We start from the raw sequence: 17,242 nt of genomic DNA, 5'->3' as shown, positions 1-17,242 counted from the left end.
CAGCTCCGAGTCCGAGTCCAGTATCGCATGGCCGATCCACTTAATTATTAATCCAGATATCGGGGGAAGAATAAATACCTAATTACATCATCTCTAACCATCTTTTCTGCCCTCTTGCCATCTTTCTAAATACTCACTCACATTGCAACTAAAATCAAAGCATCACAATGGTCAAATCACGACAATGGATTCTGGCTAAGAAGCCCAAGGATTTGCCCGAACTCGACGGTCCCAATGCCACCTTCAAGCTTCAGGAAACGGAGCTGCCCGATCTCAAGGATGGCGAGGTGCTGGTCAAGACGACTTTCATCTCCAATGATCCTGCGCAACGTGGGTGGTAAGTCAGCTTCTTCTCAATCGGCATGGCATTGGTGGCCGTGCATTTTGCAAATCAGAACGATCAACGAACACCTTCTACTGGATCGACAACACCAGCTGACAAAGACATGTCAGGATCGCCGAAGATGCCAACCCCGACCGTCTCTACGTGCCCCCAGTGAAAGAGGGCGAGGTCATGCGCGCCCGCGCCCTCGCCGAAGTCGTCGAATCCAAGTCGCCCGACTGGAAGAAAGGCGACGCAGTCCTCGGCGGCACCAACTGGTCCGAGTACGCGGTGCTGAAAGCCAAAGACCTCCAGGCCGCCAAGGACCTTCCCGGCAACCGGCCCAAGACGCACTATCTCGGTGCGCTGGGGCTGACGGGGTTGACGGCCTACTTTGGCCTGACGGAGGTGGGCGAGCTGAAGCCTGAGCACACCGTGGTTGTTTCTGGCGCTGCGGGGGCGACGGGCATGATGGCCGTGCAGATTGCGAAGAACATTGTCGGGTGTAAGAAGGTGATTGGGTTTGCGGGTAGCGATGAGAAGTGCAAGTGGGTGGAGAGTCTGGGAGCGGACCTGTGCTTGAATTGTAAGTCCTATCGCGTCGGTCCAAGGAGAGGCAACGTGCTAATCGTGCTGGGGCGCAGACAAGAAGGACAGCTTCAAGAAAGACCTCGAAAAGGCCTTGCCGGCCCCGGATGGATATGCGAATGTCTACTTCGACAATGTCGGCGGCGAGATTCTCGACGTCATGCTCACGCGCATGGCCAAGTTTGGGCGGGTGATTGCGTGCGGCGCCATCTCGAGCTACAACTCCTCCGCGGGCACCATGTACGGGGTGAAGAACTGGTTCGAAATTATCATCATGAGCCTCCGGATCCAGGGGTTCATTGTGCTGAGTGTAAGTCGACTTAAACACCGTACTGTGCATACGAACCAAGACGGGTTGCTGACCTCGGGCCCTGTAGTACGCCAGCAAGTACGGGCAAGCGCTGGAGACGCTGCAGAAAGCGCTGGCGGACGGCAAGCTGCAAATCGACGAGGGCGAACATGTTGTCAAGTCCAGTTTCGAGGAGGTCCCCAAGACGTGGATGCATCTGTTCAGCGGCGGCAATACTGGAAAGCTGGTCACGGCCCTGCAGTAAGCAAGCCCTCTGTGGGGTGGAACGAATGGCTCCCATTTGACGCCATCACTGCAGACAGTCCTCGCCCTCTAAATTATAAAATGGCGATTCGTGTACGGATAAGATGGTTTTGATCAAAAGCATGCCTTCGTTATTATATCTTCACCAGCCTCGAGTAGCGTGACGCCAAGCAGCCTCGTGAGAGATGGCGGGGAAACCCAACCGCACCTCACTCTTTCCCACCTCCACACACACCCATATCGACTCCTCCAACAATGCCATTCCCCTATGCCCTGCCCACAACAAGCTCCGTCCAGCTCTCCGACTTCTTCTCCAGTCTCACTCACCCCTCCCTCCCCCTCACAGCCACAATCAAACGCAGCGTCGTCAAAGATGCCCTCAAAAAGTACAAACGCCTCGCCGGCGCGTCTCGCGAAAGCCAGCTGTCTCTCATCCGCGACGCACTAACAGCGTACATCCCGTACCTCCTCGCGCTCAACACAGCCAGCAGTTTCCGGGATGTCGGCGGGCAGCGCGTAGACGTGGAAGTCGTGAAGCCGCTGGAAGTGGAATGGCGCACCACCCTCTCCGCCGCCGCTTTGCCCGGCCGCGAAGCCCCGCGCGTGAAAGTCATCGGCTTGCATCTCGAACTGGCGTTCGTCCTTTCCACTCTAGGCTACGTGCAATGCCTCCTGGCGCGCGCACAGCTCAAAGCACTCTACAGCGCGACCGCCCCGTCGGCGGAGCAGCGCAAAGTGGCCGTCGGCACGGCGATGAAGCAATTGCTCGAAGCGCACGGGATCTGGAAGTTCCTACTATCGCTGCCTTCCATTTCCGCCGCCAAACACGCTCCGGTCGATATCCAGCCGTCCACAGTTTCCGCGCTCGCGGCGCTCGCTCTGGCCGAGGCGAATCTAATTGCCTTCTACCACGATGATCCCTACGCTGCAGCTGTGGCGGATACAAGGGACGAACAGAATACAGACTGGATGTTCAAGTCGCCTACCATTCCTAAAGTGCGGGCTCGCGTGTACGCGACGGTGTGTTTTGGCGCGGCGGACCACGCGAGTCAGGCGTGCGGGTTGCTGAAGGGGGCTGGTGGCAAGTTGGACGAGAGTCTGATCAAATACGCTAATGATCTGCGTCGTACGGCGCGAGCGAAAGGTATGCGCTTCTTGGGCGTCGACACGGAGCTCGCGGGGGAGAGCGGGAAGGCAATTGCCTGGCTCCGCGGCGCGAAGAAGGAACTTGGTTTCTCTTCGGAGATGGACGAGGGCAAACGAAAAGGACTCAAAGGGTTGAAGCAGAGCTGGCAGGAGCGAAGAGAAGACCGAAAGATCGAAAAGGGCGGCGAATGGGGATTGGACGCGGGGAGGTACGAGGAAGCGCGAGTTGTAGAGATGTTGGAAGCGAAGTGGGAAAAGGAAAACAGCACGGTGAATGTGCAGGCTGTGCCGCCTATCGAGCCGCTGCTGGCGGACATCCCGTCTGGTCGGGAGTACCATTCCCAGCCGCCTGTGTGGCAACCGGAGACGTTGGATGCGGAGGCTGTAGCGTCACTCGAAGCGCCGCCCGACCCGAACCAGCAAGGCTTTCGTGGAGCGGAAGATGACAGTGGGGACGAAGCGGTGTATGGACAAGGCGCACCGGTTGGTGCATTCCCCGGAACGGCCGCGCAGTACGGTCGGAGCGGAACGAGTAGCAGCTACTACTAGTAAGACAGCTCACCTCACCACTCCACCACCTTCTCCTCCCTCCAGAACTCCCCTCTCTTCCCATCCAAATCCTGCAGCGCTAGCATGACCAGCGTCCTCGCTCCCTCATCCGGCGTAATCGCTCCAGGCCTGTCCATATGCTCCGTCATACTCGTCGCCACATACCCAGGACAACACGCATTCACCACCACCCCGTCTTGCCTCTGCTGCTCCGCAAGCACCTTGCTAAACGCAATAACCCCCGCCTTACTAACACCATAAGCCCGCTTCACGAACCCAGCTTCCTCAACCCTGTCGGCGTCAACGGAATGTTGGAATTTCTCCATCAGGGCCGTCACCGCGGGAATGGAGCCTTTATTGACGGCGGCGTGGAAGTTGGCCTGGATGGCGGGCGAATAGGCGTCTAGCATGCCTGATATACTTGCCACGTTCACGAGTCGAGATTGCGGAGACGGTTTAAGGAGGGGAAGGAGGGTGGTGCAGACGTCCAGGGTGCCGTGGTAATTTGTGCGAATCGTTTCGCGCACGATGGCGGAGTCAAAGCCTTTGAGCGCGATGCCTGGGATCTTTAGCAAGTGCTCTAAGGTATCCATCTTTATGACGAGGATGTGAGGAAAGAACATACCAGCATTATTAATCACAACATCCACACCACTCTCATGCTCCTTCTTCAAAAACTCCCCCAGCGCAGCAACACTCTCAGCAGATCCAATATCCAACTCACGAAACTTGACCGTCACGCTCCCGCCCTGCTGCACAAGAACTCCAGCCTCACGGAGCTGTGCATCGTCAAGCAAAGTCTGCACAGCTTCTTCGCCGCGCTCAGGCGAGCGAGCGGCGAGGTAGATGAGGAGGGATCCGCCTGTGTTTAGGGGTGAGGTGGGGTATTTGAGGGCGAGTTGGCGGACTGGGACGAGGGTTAATTGGAGGATTCCGCTTTGGAATGGAGTGGATGATGTAGTATTTTACCCGCTGCAAGGCCGACGCCTTTGTTGGCGCCGGTGACGATGGCTATGCGTTGTTTTGTCGACATTGTGGCTACGCTCGTACTATATTGCTGATGCAGTTATCCTGGGTCGGACGATGTTTGATACAGTGTAATAAGGTTGATTGATGGAGGAGATTTGAACTAGTCGATCCTCAAGCGTCATCGAACGAACGACCCTGGACCCATCAACTGATAGTGCTCACTGGCGTTAATTGTTCTCATTGCTATCGAGCACAGCGACAAGACTGGCGCCCATGTACATCTTGAAGTCGTCAAAAACTGGGAGGAATAGGTTACACATTTAATTCCACTGGCTGTATGTATCTCTCTCCCAACAACAAAAAGATCATCAATTCATCCCCATTCACTCCTCGCCATACGCCTTTTTACACAACAGTCTTCAAGATAAGCGAAGGAAAAGAAGATATACAAAAATCCAGGGACCACTCTCACCCGCGTAACGCCGCCGAACTTTCACGGCCATTCTCAAGGTGTGAACGATGCGGCATCTGCAGAGGCATTCGCATCTCGTGGCTGTACTACGGCGGAGTAGGATACCCTTTTTGCCCTCTTTGGGCGCTGCCTTGTCGTGCAACGCTGGCGTTGCGATGAGCAGCCGTTCCTGAAGCGTAACCTGATTGCAAATGTCAGTACAAGCAGACGACAACCCCCCTTGATAAAAACAGAAAGACTTACTAGCACGCCTAGAAGAACCATACAATCCCGCGATAGTGCTCACCCTCCGACCCTGCTGCTCATTCCGCGCATTGGCAAGCTGTTGGGCGAAAGGCGAGCGCTCGCGCAACTTCGGGCCGTAGTAGTAGATGAGGTAGACGGCGATGACGAGGATGGTGGAGATACAGGCGAGGATGGTGGACGCGTACTCGAGGTTGAGGCCGCTGCTCTTGCCGATGTTGGTGAAGAAGGGGGTGGCGGGGACGGTGAGGACGCCGGCGAGGAAGTCGCGCGACCAGCCGTTGCCGCCGGTGGCGGAGGCAGAGTAGGGGCCATAGGCACAGATCATATAGTCTAAGTGAAGGTTAGAATGGAGTGCGGGATGGGGAGACACTTTGGGATACACACCTATTGTAGCCATGTAGATGGAATAGTTGGCGATACCGATGATGGCGGCGAAGATCATAGAACCAATCCAGTGTACCGGCGGGCCGAGAATGGTCCATGCGAAGCCAAACAGCCCGATGGGGAGGCAGGGTGCGGTGTAGAGCAGCCACCATAGACGCGATTCATACTGCGCGCGTTCGTCGTTGGGTTTGGCCTGGCGTTCCTTGATGTTGCGGCGAATGGCGGGGATGAAAAGACCCCAGGCGATAAAGTAGCCAACGCCAATGGGAATGAAAGACAAGCCAATGTCGATGGTGGTGAAGTTCCATTGCTTGTAGACGATGGAGAAGGATTGGATGAACATGAACACCAGGGCATCGGAGAAGCCGGACAGGAGGGACAAGACGAGGACGATGGGCTCGGTGAGGAACATGCGGAAGGGCCGGATCCAGGTGATGAGGACTTCTTTGACGGAGAAGCGATCTTTGAACGGCACAAGTTCATCGGGACCCCAGATGTTGGGGTTGCCCTCCTTTCTGCGCTTCTTTGCGATGCGGTTCATCAGAATGGTGGTGCGGGTCTCCGGGACGGTGAAGAAGTGCAAAGCTTGCACGAAGCCGCCAAAGATGAGCTGGATCCAGATGGTCCATCTGGGAGGGATGTGTCAGTGAAAAAGTATTGTCAGTGCGGTTTCCACAACGACACTTACTGCCATGCGAGGAATTCTTCCACGAAGCCGCCCACGACGGGGCCGAGAATGCTACCGCCGACACTGGAAAAGACGACAAAAGCAACGGCGTATTGCTGCTTGTCGGGCTCCCACAAGTCGGCAATCATGCCGAGCGTCACCGATCCGCCGGCGGAGCTCAATCCACCGAGCGCGCGGAAGGCGAGGATGGTGCCGAAGTTGGGGGCAAGGGCGACAGGAATCTGCCAGATGTTGACCAAGAAGAGTGAGAGCTGGAGGATGGGCCAGCGACCAAACTCCTCGGACCAGGGGGCCCACAGCTCGCAGCCAAAGGCGTAGGTGATGAGGAAGATGGCGGCGCCGACACGCGCGGCCTGCTCGCTGACGTTGAATTGCTTGCTGATGCCGCCGATGCCGTTGGAGTAGAGGGAGGTGTTGAAGTTCATCGACACCTGCACGATGAAGATGATGGTCAACACGTACCACTTCTTCCACTCTGGCCAGCTGTATCCGAGTTCATCGTAGCAGTCCTCTTCCGAGATCTCGTATGCGCCTTCATCGGGCGGCGTGTCTTTTCCGTGGTCGACGCCATCGTTGGCTTCGCCGTTGGCGTAGTCGGAGGACGCGCCTTCGGTCTCGGCCTTGTCGCCGGCGTGGGATGATGACTTTTCGACGTCTTCCACTCGTTCGTGCTCCTCCGTGGCTGGGGTGTCGTACTTTGGGGTTTCAAATTCTGGGGCTTTCTCGTTGGTGGCCATGTTGGCGAACGGGGAGGATTAGATGGAAAGGATGGGTATTGTGATGGGGAGCGTCGTCGGGGTAAGTCTGCTTTGACGAGATATGCTGGGCAGAATCAGCAATGCGACCGCCTCATAAACGCCTTCTCGCCCCACGAGACAAGCTATGAATGAAGCATTGGCAGAGAGGGGTCTAATGATGAGGGGCAATGTCGAGGAGGAGTATTTGAGGAAGCGGGAAGAAGCGGTGGAAAACTGGAGCGTTTATTGTGCGCGACCGCCACAGCTCTCGACAGCCTCTGCATCATCGCCATCTCGATGATGACGTCGCTGGTCGCTGGTCGCCGGTCGCGTGTGAGCGGCGTGGCTGCGGCTCGGTGCGCCGTCTTGGCCACCGTCGCGCGCGCGATCGCGATTGGTTCGGGGGCGCTTTTGCCCCTCCAGCTGTTGCCCCGCTCGATCCTTCCGAAACAAAACGCTCATCAGCAGGGCGAGTCAAGCTGTCTGAACCACGCCTCGAGCAAGCGAACGCTGCGTGCGTGCGGCCTGCGGCATCATCATTCCGCTTACTCATTCTCAAATCTTGCGTGGAGGCGCCTTTGCTTGGAATCACCAGCAGACACCTACCCCCAGTGCAGGGGAGGTACGACTGCACCTTCACGTCATACCAAGCTGTGGTTTTCATCCCATGCTCAAAGTCACAATCGGGCAGGCATCGACACACCATCAACGATCAACGGAGATCAACATTCCTTCAGCCCCCCATGTATCGGGCAAATACCGAGGGCTCAGCTAAGTCACTCTGCCTAAGCTATCACTATTCACCCACGACAAATCTCACATGCTCCTCGGTTGGGTTGAAGATACTGTAATCAATCCTCAGATAGGAGCATCCGGCACTTCTACCTCTCCATACATCGCACGAAACGCCAAAGGTCTCGCCGGCATGGCGCCGCTCCTGCTGGCTCCCGTGCCCACTCCATCCGCCGCACCACTCAACTTGTTAAACGCCGTCGTCCGCGGTGTGGTCAGCGGCACTCCGCTCTGCGACCATGGCGTCGCTGGTGTGCGAGGCATGTCCGCAAACACTCGCTGTCGTCGCACTTCCCACTCTTCATCCGGGTCATATGCTTCTTCGTATTGCTTCAAGTCTTTCTCTTCTTCCCAGTCGTTGAGTCGTTCCGCTTTTTCCTCCCGCGTGATGATGGCGGAGTGGATGGCCATTAGGAAGTCGACGACGAAGAGCGCTCTGTCGTCTTGCATCAGCAATGTCCATCTGCGCTGCTGTAGTGCCTGAGACGAGTACTCACAACATCACCGTCGTCACCGCAAAAGCCGCGCGCGATTGCAAGCAATAGCCATAGTTCTGCTTCGAAGCATAACTGCACCCCTTGCCCAGATACCACGGCAGATTCGTCTGCAAATCGGGCACATTCCGATTGCTCAAATCCGGAGTGGATTGCCACTTTACCGACACCGCGTACAGCGCGATCAAGGCCCCGTGCATGACGATGCTGAAGACGGGCAGCAAGGCGGAGAGCACGTACATGGTGCTCTTGCACAGCAGGAGGAACATACTGAGCACGACGATGACGGTGTCGTAGTGGGTGAGACTACGGGTATGCTCGCATCAGCTCAGCACACTGCAGAAGGAAGAAAGAAGAAATACGAACCGACTGCTCCAAATCAGCGGCACGTGAATCGGCTGGTAGTTGGCGTATTGGTAAAGAATCTCATTCGGATTGCTGTTGAAGCCGTGATTCGACCCGTCTAGCCATAGCTTTTTGCGGTATGTGTCGCCGTCCGCGATGCCGAAAAGCAGGAGCAGCACGATGGTGCAGGGCAGTTCGAGGATCAACAGTCCGATCATGACTTTGGGCCAGCGCCATCGGTGGGCGAGGTAGATGCACCATCGCGGAGCCATGGATTGTGGAGGTAGAGAGGGGGAGTCGTGCGCGCGCGCTCTCGTCGAACAGCTCGTGTCTCGCTACCTTGCCTACTCACAGCGGCCTCGTCGTTGCACGCAGCCGCGACGTATCAAAGCATTGAAGACGTGTAGTTATCGAAAGCAGTAGAGGAGATGAAGAGAAGAAGAACAGCATACCTCTCCCCTCCCCTCCACTCCATCGCACGCGCATCTCTCACACCCAATGCCGTGCTCCGAACCGCCCAGGGTCCGCGTGCAGCGCAAGTCCAGCGATACAGATGTCCAGCCTAAGCGCTGGCCTTGCTGCACCGTGATGGCCGGCAGCCAATCCCGTAGCGCAGAAGTGCCAAGAGTGTTTGTAGGGAAAGCTTGATGAATGGAGACTAGCTTGAACTATATCTTCGACGAAGCCGCTGGGTTGTTTCACTCCATCGTCGTCTTGCGATATGAGGTAGGCATTGCGCTGGGTGAGATTTGTGTTAAGTGTTTGATCGACCGAGCATGGAGCGTCAGAAGATTCGGGGCTGCTGTCTACCCCGATCTTGCCAAAGAAATATTGTATACCACCAACCCATCTTTCTCCCAGCGGAATCAGTGCAATTACATCTCCCCACCTACCAACTATCCCCCGCCACTCTGGTCCGCCAGCGCATAGGATCAGTAAAACTCGGCTTCTTCTTCAGCAGCAGTCTCGGCGGCGAAGGCGGATCCACAGACACCAACTCCTGCACAACAAACGGAATAGCCGCACATTCGCAGCCGCAGCCAGCCGGACACTGGAAAGCCCCATCATCCTCCCCATCCACAGCCGCAACGTAAGCCTCCAAACACGACAGGTGCGAAACGTGCAAACACGAAGGACAAAGCTGCACGGTTCCCTTCGCCACGCTTTCGCAAATTGCACATCGTGTTTGCCGACGGTTGGTTCGGAAGGCGGGTTGCAAGCCCAGCTCGATTGGAACGGGTGTCGCAGGCCATGGTCCCGTAGCGCTACTTCCTGCGAGGCCGATGGCTTTCTCGAGCTCGGCGGCTTGCATATGCATGTCCCACGAGCGGAGCATGTCTGCGTAGTAGGAGCACCAGATGTCCGCCTTGTCGGCTAGACCGTCAGGGACGAGGCCGGCTTTTGCAGAGCCGGAGATTTCATCGACGAACAGCGTGGAGTCGTTGTTGAAGGTGATTGAAACGACGGCGTCCGGCGTGCGGGGCGTGTGTGGCGTGCCGGTATCATCGAGCGTCCTGTCGCTGTCGTTTCCGTCGGCGTTTTCTTCCATCAAGTGCCCAGGGGAGCCAGAGCTGGCGAAACTGCCGTTGCTTGCGTTCGTAAAAGCAGACGATGCAAAGGAGACGGACTTGGCGAGCCAGCTTCCGCCCGGCAGACTACTGGACAATTCGGCGTTGCCACTGGCGTTCCTCTCCATCCTCTTAGCGGTAGGCGAAGTGCTGAAAGAATGCGATTTGTCCGAGATGGACTGCGAATGTCCGTGACCTTTTGGGATCGCACTGAAGCTGTTGCTCCGCTCCAATTCTGGACTTAGCGGCCCGACCACGAACGATTGCGTTCTCTGGCGCAAGATGGGCGAGAAGAACCAGGACGGCACGTTATCTGGATCCAAGTAAGGTGTGGCTGGCTGCGAGGGTTGAGACGAGGGTTTCGCGTTGCTGGGAGACTTTTCATGGTAGGAAGTAATGGTTGCCGAATGAGTCCGCACCGTCGGGACGCGCCTCTTCAGAGATGGGGGAGTTCTCTTGTAGTGGACGTCGGAGAAGTAATCGAGGGTATGCATCGGTAGCTGGCGGACCATGGCTTGCTCTGCCTTGACGTTGCTCAAGGGGACAGTTTCCGAAGCTGCTGATAAGACGGCGGTCGCATAAGCCATGAATTGAACATCGGCGCGATTTTCAGCCCATTGAAAGATCTGATTTATCAGCCAGGCACCTCCGAATGGGTGCTCAGCCCAGCGCAATTTGCCGAATAGATTGGAGTTCCCCGGCAGGTCTGTGATGTTTGCGCCAGCACCATAGCCTGTCGGAGACTTCAGCTTTTGCGTGATGACCATGATGCTTTCTTCTGCCAAACCGAAAGGCAGCTCGAGTGGTACTTTATCTTCCAGCAGCATCGAGAGCAGCCACCATGCTTCTGCAGTTTCTTCCTCCATGGCTCTGCGGGCTATGCCAGCATTGTGCAGACATAGTTGCGCCCCCGATTCACCTTTCTCACACAACACTCGATATTCCTTGGCAAGCGTGCGTCGAGCTGGACTCAACATCTGATAATCATCGATTTCGTGGATGCTGACGATGATACTAGCCTGGGTGATTTCGTTGTCGTGAAGCAATGGGGTAACGTGACCTTGTGGTGAAGAGGATGCAAGCCCTGGTACAGAGAGGGTAGACCTGGCAAAGGATCCGACCGTATGGACGCCAGTCTTTTCCTCATCGCTCGAGTTGCCAGAGCCATCGAGTGAGCTGTCACTGAAGGAATCCGAATCACCGTCGAGGGCTCCAAAGGTGGGAAACAGCTTCACCATCCTCTGGGTGACATTCTCCTTTTGCAGCGGGCTGGGAGCGGCGGGTTCGTTTCGACTCGATGCAACTTTGCGCTTGGGTGGGAAGAAGACGAGCAGCTGGCCATTGGGGGCGAACAGCGCACCGCAGGCCTTCGGAAGAGGCACATTGATCCCACCGGGCAAGAACAGCATGCTGTCTCTGATGTTGCTCACAAAGGCCTCGTCATCTGAATCTTCACTGTCGTCTTCCAGATCTGGGGCAGCAGACGTCGGAGGCAGTGAGGACAGACTAGGCATATGAGCCATCGGGATAGCTCCTTCTGCCAAAGGGGGAATTTCATTCGGCGAGACCTTGCGGGATGGTATGCTTGGAGATATGAAAGGCATGGGCGAAGCGAGATCATCTGTCGCTCGAGGTTTCGGCAGCTCCAGGCTGGACGTCATCGAAGGTATTGACGGGGCGGGCGGCTTTGTGTCAGCCGGGAGCTCATTCCGAGGCGTTGGAGAAATTTCCGTGCTGAGACTCCGTTTCCGCGACTGCCGCCGTCTTTGAAGCTGCCTAGAAGTTCTGGCAAATGTAGCGTGTTCATTTTGGAGTAGCGATATAGGGGCCGGGCTGATTGTCGGGCTGGTCGACGCTGGAGGTGCGATTTGCTTTGGCGTATACCGAGTAGTGCCTTTGGGGAGCACGGATGGTGAAGAAGCATGGTCTGAAGGCTCCACCTCACCGAAAGCATCGATGGTCTTGCACAAGAGCCCATCCTCTCCTATGCCACAGAGAGTAGTAATATCGTCTGGACTGGTCCGAGTGGAGACATTTGTGATGGCTCGCTCGAATTGCAAAGCCTCGGTAGACACAAGAGTGTCATCTTTGTCAAGTTGGCACAGCAAGGCGGTTACACCACCAGTGGTAAGGCCCAATAGAGTCGAAGCGCCGCACCAAGACATGCATGTCAATGGAGCGTCGATGGTGAGACTTTTGGCCGCTCGCAGCATCTCCGGCAGACCATCGAGCAGCCCAAAGACGCCATCGCCATCCTCATCGTCGCTGCTATCGCTATCTTGCTGACCCTTTGAACCAGATATGGCACTTGAAAGATCATAGAAATCCAGGACTTTGTTGCCATACGATACCAGGAGCATCTTGGAGTGTTGACGATGCCAAATGAGCGCGAGAGGTGATGAGCCATGATTGGGAATGACGCATAGCGGTTGCGGAGCGTCGCGTCGGAGGTCGAATACTTGACATAATTCCGAACTCAGGCAGGCAAGTATGGATTCGTCTGACGGGTTGAATGCCAGGCCACGACACCTTCCAGCATCGGAGGTCATGCGGCGCTGGGGGTGAGATGGATCATCAACCTGCCAGATGCAGACGGTGCCATCGATGTGGCCAGTGGCGAGGGCGCCAGCATGGTTCGGGGCAAAGGTGACGAAGGTGATGACTCGTCCTATCCCGGCGATGGTATGCACGAGGCGGCGCGTGGCGACATTGAAGACACAGACTTGGAGGCCGCATGGGACGGCGAGAAGCTGGGGTTGCGGTTGAGACAGTGCCGGAGTTGAAGTGCATTTCGCTGGGGTGGTCAGATATTGAGGCTCGCCATCTGGTTCATCCAAGCGGCATGTGTAGATGTGGCCGTCGGAAAGGAATGCCGAGTATTCGCGGTTGAATGCCATGCCAGAGGTGGACCAGCTCGCGTGGTGGCTGCAAATAACATCATTTCATGGAACGCATCCTGTTCATCAACCCCGAGTTCTTCACCATCGGCCTTCTATTGTAGCAGGTGGATTGCAGGATGAGCCATTTCATGACATGAAGTCGCGTGGAGTGGAAGAACAGCTGGAGTGCCTGAGGCTTGGAGGTCCGTGCTGGCCTCGAACTCCGAGCTCCTCCTCCTCAACACTCTGTCGCCTACACCACCATTCACTCTGAACGAGCCCATCGCCGCCACCTTGAGCGCGCCAAGACTGCCTTGTAATCCCCGAGTTCGGGACTATCGCTACGAATTACCGTGGGTGACAATTGAGCATTCATCAAACCAACGGGTCACGTAAGATAAAGCTGACACATTATTACGTCCGCTTCATGAGCCTGGCCTGGGCGCCCCATAACTGCATCTAGCCCTCTCTTCTGCGACATGTTCTCCCCGTCAATTCTCGCGCTGAACGGTGCACAGTATTTGCTATCCCCTCCGCGATTGTTCCATTCGTTTGCGGTAAGCGGAGACGCTTCATTGTTCACTGCGAACAGGCTGTCAGAAAGATGGGTGGCGCCGAGCCTGGCGCGGGAAAAAGCCCCAGAAGGAAGCGGGTGGTGTTGCTCAAGCCGAGCCACAACTGTTGCAAGACCTGCCGGTAATTCTACCCAGTAGATGGAAGAAAGAAACAGAGCTCTGTTGAACAGGCCATCGCAGTACTCGCAAAATCAAGTGTGGCGGAGAACGGCCGCACTGTGCAAAATGTACGCGCTCGGGACTCTTGTGCGAGGGCTATACCACGTGGGTTCTGACCATGCGACAACCGGACACTGAGTCGCCCGGCCTGCCCATCAACCTCCCAAGCAGTGTCGGTCCAAGAGCGATGAACCGCGTACAACTATTCGCCCGGTTCCTGGGAGATCGGTTTTCCGACGTTGCTCCTGCTGCGCCGCCAGCGGGACACGTACCGAGCCTGTCACTGCCGCATCTCTGGGCCGAAATGGATATTGAAACTCCGCTCTTGTGCCATGCCATAGATACGCTATGTCTGACCGACACTGCAAGCAAGTCTCCGTGCACTGCGATGGCGTACGCAGCGGCCGCCGCTCGCGGACGAACGTACGGTATGCTGCATAGAGCTATTGCTCTGCATCAGTCGAAGCCTCCAACTAGAAGTTCACGAGACATCGTCCTCACGATCATATGCATCAGCCTCACAGCCGCACTGGGATCCGAGGCAGAGCTAGACGATCGCCATAGCCAAGCAACTGCCCATCTCGAGGGAGCACTCCGGTTTCTGGCGGCAAATGGCCCGTCATTCCTCATCGGAGATGACAAGCTCGACGCGGTCCTTCTACGACACATCCAGATGTATTGTCTACCCGTCGGGCTCGCGCGTCGGAAAGAATTCATCTTTCAGACCCCCGAGTGGCAGCGCGTCCCGCGCGTTCTTTTGCATGATGACTTGAATGTCTACAAGGCCTCTGGATACATTAGAGCTCAGTCGTTGCCCACCAAATCCCTGCGATGGCATCACGAATTCGAGACGACCACAGACCGGAATCTACATAGAGACATGCTTGGCCCAATACCCAAGCTCCTCGAGGTAGCTGACAACTTTGTCAAGGGATACACTGGTGATGCAGAGCAGCTCCAAGCAATGTCACATGTTGTCCGCCGTGCTGATCACACGCTGGAAACGTCTGTTGGGCCAGCCATGGACGATGCGTTCCGAGTGCACGAACCGCACATCACCAATGACCATACCGACGCTTTCGACCCCGCGATCGAGGAGCACGCGTTTCTGCGCACGAGTGCGTTCGTGCGGGAGCATTTCCAATTCGTCAGCCCCATGTGCGGGTACGCAAGCGCAAACATGTACCTGCTGAGTTTGATGACCGACTGTACTCTGCTTCAGATCATCTGCTGTGGCATTGAACATGGCCTGTCGCCCGAATGGACAGGGGTGCACAAGGACGACGTGGAGGAAAGAGCTTCGGCGAATGCCTTTGGCCTCTGCCAGCACGTCTACTTCTACAGCCAACGCTCCCTGACGGCTGCTATATTCCTGCGCCTCATGGTGGCAGGTGCGCGAAACTATTTCGAAAGCATCGGCCAGGTAGATGCGACGGAGTGGTGTGACGGGTGCCTGGACGCCAACTCGCTCCGCATTGAGCGCCTCCAGCTGACCGCGACCTCTCTTTGTCCGGTCGTGGCTACTTTTCCTCGCATTGCAGAAGGCTTCAAGATTCCGAACTACGTGCCGTGACACGGACCAGATCGTGACGTGGCTGCTTCGGCCCATTCAGCGAATGAATTGCTATAGTAGATGTACAACTCGGCCTATAAGGTCCCCTTGTCTCTGCCTAAGCGTCTTGCTAAACTCCTTAGACACCTTAAGGGCAGAAATCGCCTTGGTCTAGTCAGATCCTGGTGCCTATCACTACGATTTGCCACACGCAGACACCCTGTCCATATATCTTTTCCACATCTTCGGAGTCGCCGGGCGGAGCTGCCCGATTTGGAAGGCGGTCGATTCCCAATATGGCATCTCCGCTTCCGGCGCGGCTCGACCACCTGACAGTATATGAGTTGGCATCTCTCACCAAGTATTCGTTCTCGCGTTGACTTACACATCGTTTGACGTTGAAGCACGTTCCGCTCGTTATATTCTTCTTCCCCGTCAACAGAACTTTACGCGACAGGCTTGTTCGCGCTCACATTCACACGAGAGGCGTGATCACGCGACCAGCCTTCCATCCCACACGATCACAATGGCTCTCAAAATCCCGTACAGGGCTTGCCTGAAAAGACAGCGTCTCGATGTACCCATTCGTCTCTTGCTCCCTAGCGCACGCGCTGCCAGTACCACAGCCGCAGCCGCCCAAAAACAAGAAGGCGATATCTCCGCCGCCTTTGCCTCGCTATCCGGCATCTCCTTTGAGCCGCTCGAACCACGCTTCGCAGATGTGAAACGACGACTGATCGCGGGTAACGAAGCGGCCATCCATGACTCCTGGACGCGTCTACTTCACAACCTGCGCGACGACATCGCCGAAATCAGAGAGCTTGGCTCGACCATCGTCCCGGAAATCGACTTCAAAGACATTCACAGTCCCAGCGAAGCCTTCGTCTCGGCACATCGCAAACGAGGTGTTGCTGTTATCCGCAACGTGATGCCTCAGGAAGAAGCTTTGGACTTGAAGCGCGAGCTGCGAGCTTACATTCAAGCCAACCCATCGACCAAAGCTTTTCCCGCCGACAACCCTCAGGTGTACGAGCTTTACTGGTCTCCATCGCAGATGCGTGCGCGTGGACATCCGAACATGATTGCGGCACAGAGATTCTTGATGAACTTCTGGCATTCGACGGATCCGAATGCGCTGGTCTCGACAGACCATCCGACTTCTTATGCTGATCGATTGCGGATGCGGTTGCCAGGCGATGCAAAGTTCGCTTTGGGCCCGCACGTGGATGGTGGGAGTTGCGAAAGATGTAAGTAATAACCTGACTTCTATTGAGCGAGACATCCTTACTCACTACCGGGCTACAGGGGAACAAGAAGGCTACGGAAAAGGCAAAGTGTACGACGCGATCTGGCGCGGCGATTGGGAGTCCTTCGATCCCTGGGAGAGCAACACTCGCCTGTCCGTCAACTCCGACTTGTACAACGGCGTGGGCGCATGCAGCATGTTCCGCATGTTCCAAGGCTGGCTATCAAGTAAGACGCGCTTCCAACCCCCAACACCTCTCACAACCACTAACAACATCCACAGTGAGCAACACAGGCCCCTACGAAGGCACACTGCTTGTCAACCCCTTGTTCAACAAGGCAACAGCCTACTTCCTCCTCCGCCCCTTCTTCTCTCCCATACAGCAGCCAACAGCCTGCTCTCCCGACACCTTCCTCCACCCAACCAACTGGCACCTCGACCTCTCTCCGACAAACTCCTGGCTCCACGGCGCCACACCCGGCCGAGGGCAAGAACTGCGCCCCGAGCTGCATCCGCATCTCGACCTCGCGCAGAGCATGGTGCACATGCCGCGTGTCAATCCGGGCGACTACGTGAGCTGGCATTGCGATACGATTCACGCCGTCGACAGTGTGCACGCGGGAAAGTCGGACAGCTCGGTCATGTATATCCCCGCCTGTCCGCTGACGCTAGACAACGCGGCGTTTCTGGCGAGGCAGAGGGAGTGCTTCTTGCAAGGGACGCCGTGTCCGGACTTCGGGTCAGGCAAAGGGGAGAGCGAGCATGTTGGGCGACCGGGCGTGGAGGATGTGAGGGCGTTGATTCCGGAAGAGGGCATGCGGGCGTTTGGGCTGCAGGAATGGGATGCGGAAGAGAGTTCGTTGACATCTGCGCAGAAGGAATTGGTCAACCGAGCAAATAAGATGCTCGGGTTTTATGAATAGCGATTCGGTGAACGAAAGGATGATAGCGGAGCAACTCATCTATATTCTACGACTC

General features: G+C 56.3%; 8 protein-coding genes across 8 annotated transcripts; 4 read left to right on the top strand and 4 right to left on the bottom strand.

Annotated features, from left to right (window-relative positions):
* Positions 1-167: 167 nt before the first annotated feature.
* BDY17DRAFT_318394 (uncharacterized protein) lies at positions 168-1,464 on the top strand (the record flags this gene model as incomplete). Its single annotated transcript, XM_033736183.1, has 4 exons — positions 168-337; positions 454-908; positions 967-1,220; positions 1,288-1,464. 4 exons carry the CDS (start codon positions 168-170, stop codon positions 1,462-1,464), a joined length of 1,056 nt encoding a protein of 351 aa, XP_033587398.1.
* A 254-nt stretch (positions 1,465-1,718) lies between these two features.
* BDY17DRAFT_255131 (uncharacterized protein) lies at positions 1,719-3,158 on the top strand (the record flags this gene model as incomplete). Its single annotated transcript, XM_033731498.1, has 1 exon — positions 1,719-3,158. One exon carries the CDS (start codon positions 1,719-1,721, stop codon positions 3,156-3,158), a length of 1,440 nt encoding a protein of 479 aa, XP_033587397.1.
* Positions 3,159-3,172: 14 nt separating this feature from the next.
* Positions 3,173-4,191, bottom strand: BDY17DRAFT_326700 (uncharacterized protein; the record flags this gene model as incomplete). The annotated part of the gene is made up of 3 exons (XM_033737554.1): positions 3,173-3,717; positions 3,784-4,065; positions 4,128-4,191. The coding sequence occupies 3 exons, from the start codon at positions 4,189-4,191 to the stop codon at positions 3,173-3,175; spliced, it is 891 nt and encodes a 296-aa protein (XP_033587396.1).
* Positions 4,192-4,685: 494 nt separating this feature from the next.
* BDY17DRAFT_326699 (major facilitator superfamily domain-containing protein) lies at positions 4,686-6,654 on the bottom strand (the record flags this gene model as incomplete). Its single annotated transcript, XM_033737553.1, has 4 exons — positions 4,686-4,780; positions 4,843-5,175; positions 5,230-5,858; positions 5,918-6,654. 4 exons carry the CDS (start codon positions 6,652-6,654, stop codon positions 4,686-4,688), a joined length of 1,794 nt encoding a protein of 597 aa, XP_033587395.1.
* Positions 6,655-7,151: 497 nt separating this feature from the next.
* On the bottom strand, positions 7,152-8,806 carry BDY17DRAFT_302461 (uncharacterized protein). Its single transcript, XM_033734420.1, has 3 exons — positions 8,307-8,806; positions 7,944-8,246; positions 7,152-7,882 (listed from the first exon to the last, which is right to left on the bottom strand). The coding sequence occupies exons 1-3, from the start codon at positions 8,555-8,557 to the stop codon at positions 7,513-7,515; spliced, it is 924 nt and encodes a 307-aa protein (XP_033587394.1). The 5' UTR covers positions 8,558-8,806; the 3' UTR covers positions 7,152-7,512.
* Positions 8,807-8,921: 115 nt separating this feature from the next.
* BDY17DRAFT_302459 (uncharacterized protein) lies at positions 8,922-12,985 on the bottom strand. Its single transcript, XM_033734419.1, has one exon. The coding sequence runs from the start codon at positions 12,748-12,750 to the stop codon at positions 9,175-9,177; it is 3,576 nt and encodes a 1,191-aa protein (XP_033587393.1). The 5' UTR covers positions 12,751-12,985; the 3' UTR covers positions 8,922-9,174.
* An 11-nt stretch (positions 12,986-12,996) lies between these two features.
* BDY17DRAFT_302457 (uncharacterized protein) lies at positions 12,997-15,347 on the top strand. Its single transcript, XM_033734418.1, has 2 exons — positions 12,997-13,427; positions 13,487-15,347. The coding sequence occupies exons 1-2, from the start codon at positions 13,337-13,339 to the stop codon at positions 15,037-15,039; spliced, it is 1,644 nt and encodes a 547-aa protein (XP_033587392.1). The 5' UTR covers positions 12,997-13,336; the 3' UTR covers positions 15,040-15,347.
* A 197-nt stretch (positions 15,348-15,544) lies between these two features.
* Positions 15,545-17,187, top strand: BDY17DRAFT_318389 (uncharacterized protein; the record flags this gene model as incomplete). Its single annotated transcript, XM_033736182.1, has 3 exons — positions 15,545-16,265; positions 16,324-16,491; positions 16,547-17,187. The coding sequence occupies 3 exons, from the start codon at positions 15,545-15,547 to the stop codon at positions 17,185-17,187; spliced, it is 1,530 nt and encodes a 509-aa protein (XP_033587391.1).
* Between the last annotated feature and the right edge of the window lie 55 nt (positions 17,188-17,242).

Source organism: Neohortaea acidophila (genome assembly GCF_010093505.1).
Source record: "Neohortaea acidophila strain CBS 113389 unplaced genomic scaffold BDY17scaffold_9, whole genome shotgun sequence".
Classification (NCBI taxonomy): Eukaryota; Fungi; Ascomycota; class Dothideomycetes; order Mycosphaerellales; family Teratosphaeriaceae; genus Neohortaea; species Neohortaea acidophila.
The sequence above is the reverse complement of the archived record's forward strand: the minus strand, read 5'-3'. Positions and strand labels throughout refer to the sequence as shown.

Bases quoted from the DNA above. Each gene is read 5' to 3' on its own strand.
- BDY17DRAFT_302459 (XM_033734419.1), bottom strand. From the start codon at position 12,750: ATGGCATTCAACCGCGAATACTCGGCATTCCTTTCCGACGGCCACATC.
- BDY17DRAFT_302457 (XM_033734418.1), top strand. From the start codon at position 13,337: ATGGGTGGCGCCGAGCCTGGCGCGGGAAAAAGCCCCAGAAGGAAGCGG. The intron at 13,428-13,486 runs GGTAATTCTACC...CAGGCCATCGCA, and splicing joins CAACTGTTGCAAGACCTGCC to GTACTCGCAAAATCAAGTGT.
- BDY17DRAFT_302461 (XM_033734420.1), bottom strand. From the start codon at position 8,557: ATGGCTCCGCGATGGTGCATCTACCTCGCCCACCGATGGCGCTGGCCC. The intron at 8,247-8,306 runs GTTCGTATTTCT...GCATACCCGTAG, and splicing joins CCGCTGATTTGGAGCAGTCG to TCTCACCCACTACGACACCG. The intron at 7,883-7,943 runs GTGAGTACTCGT...GCAAGACGACAG, and splicing joins GCGGTGACGACGGTGATGTT to AGCGCTCTTCGTCGTCGACT.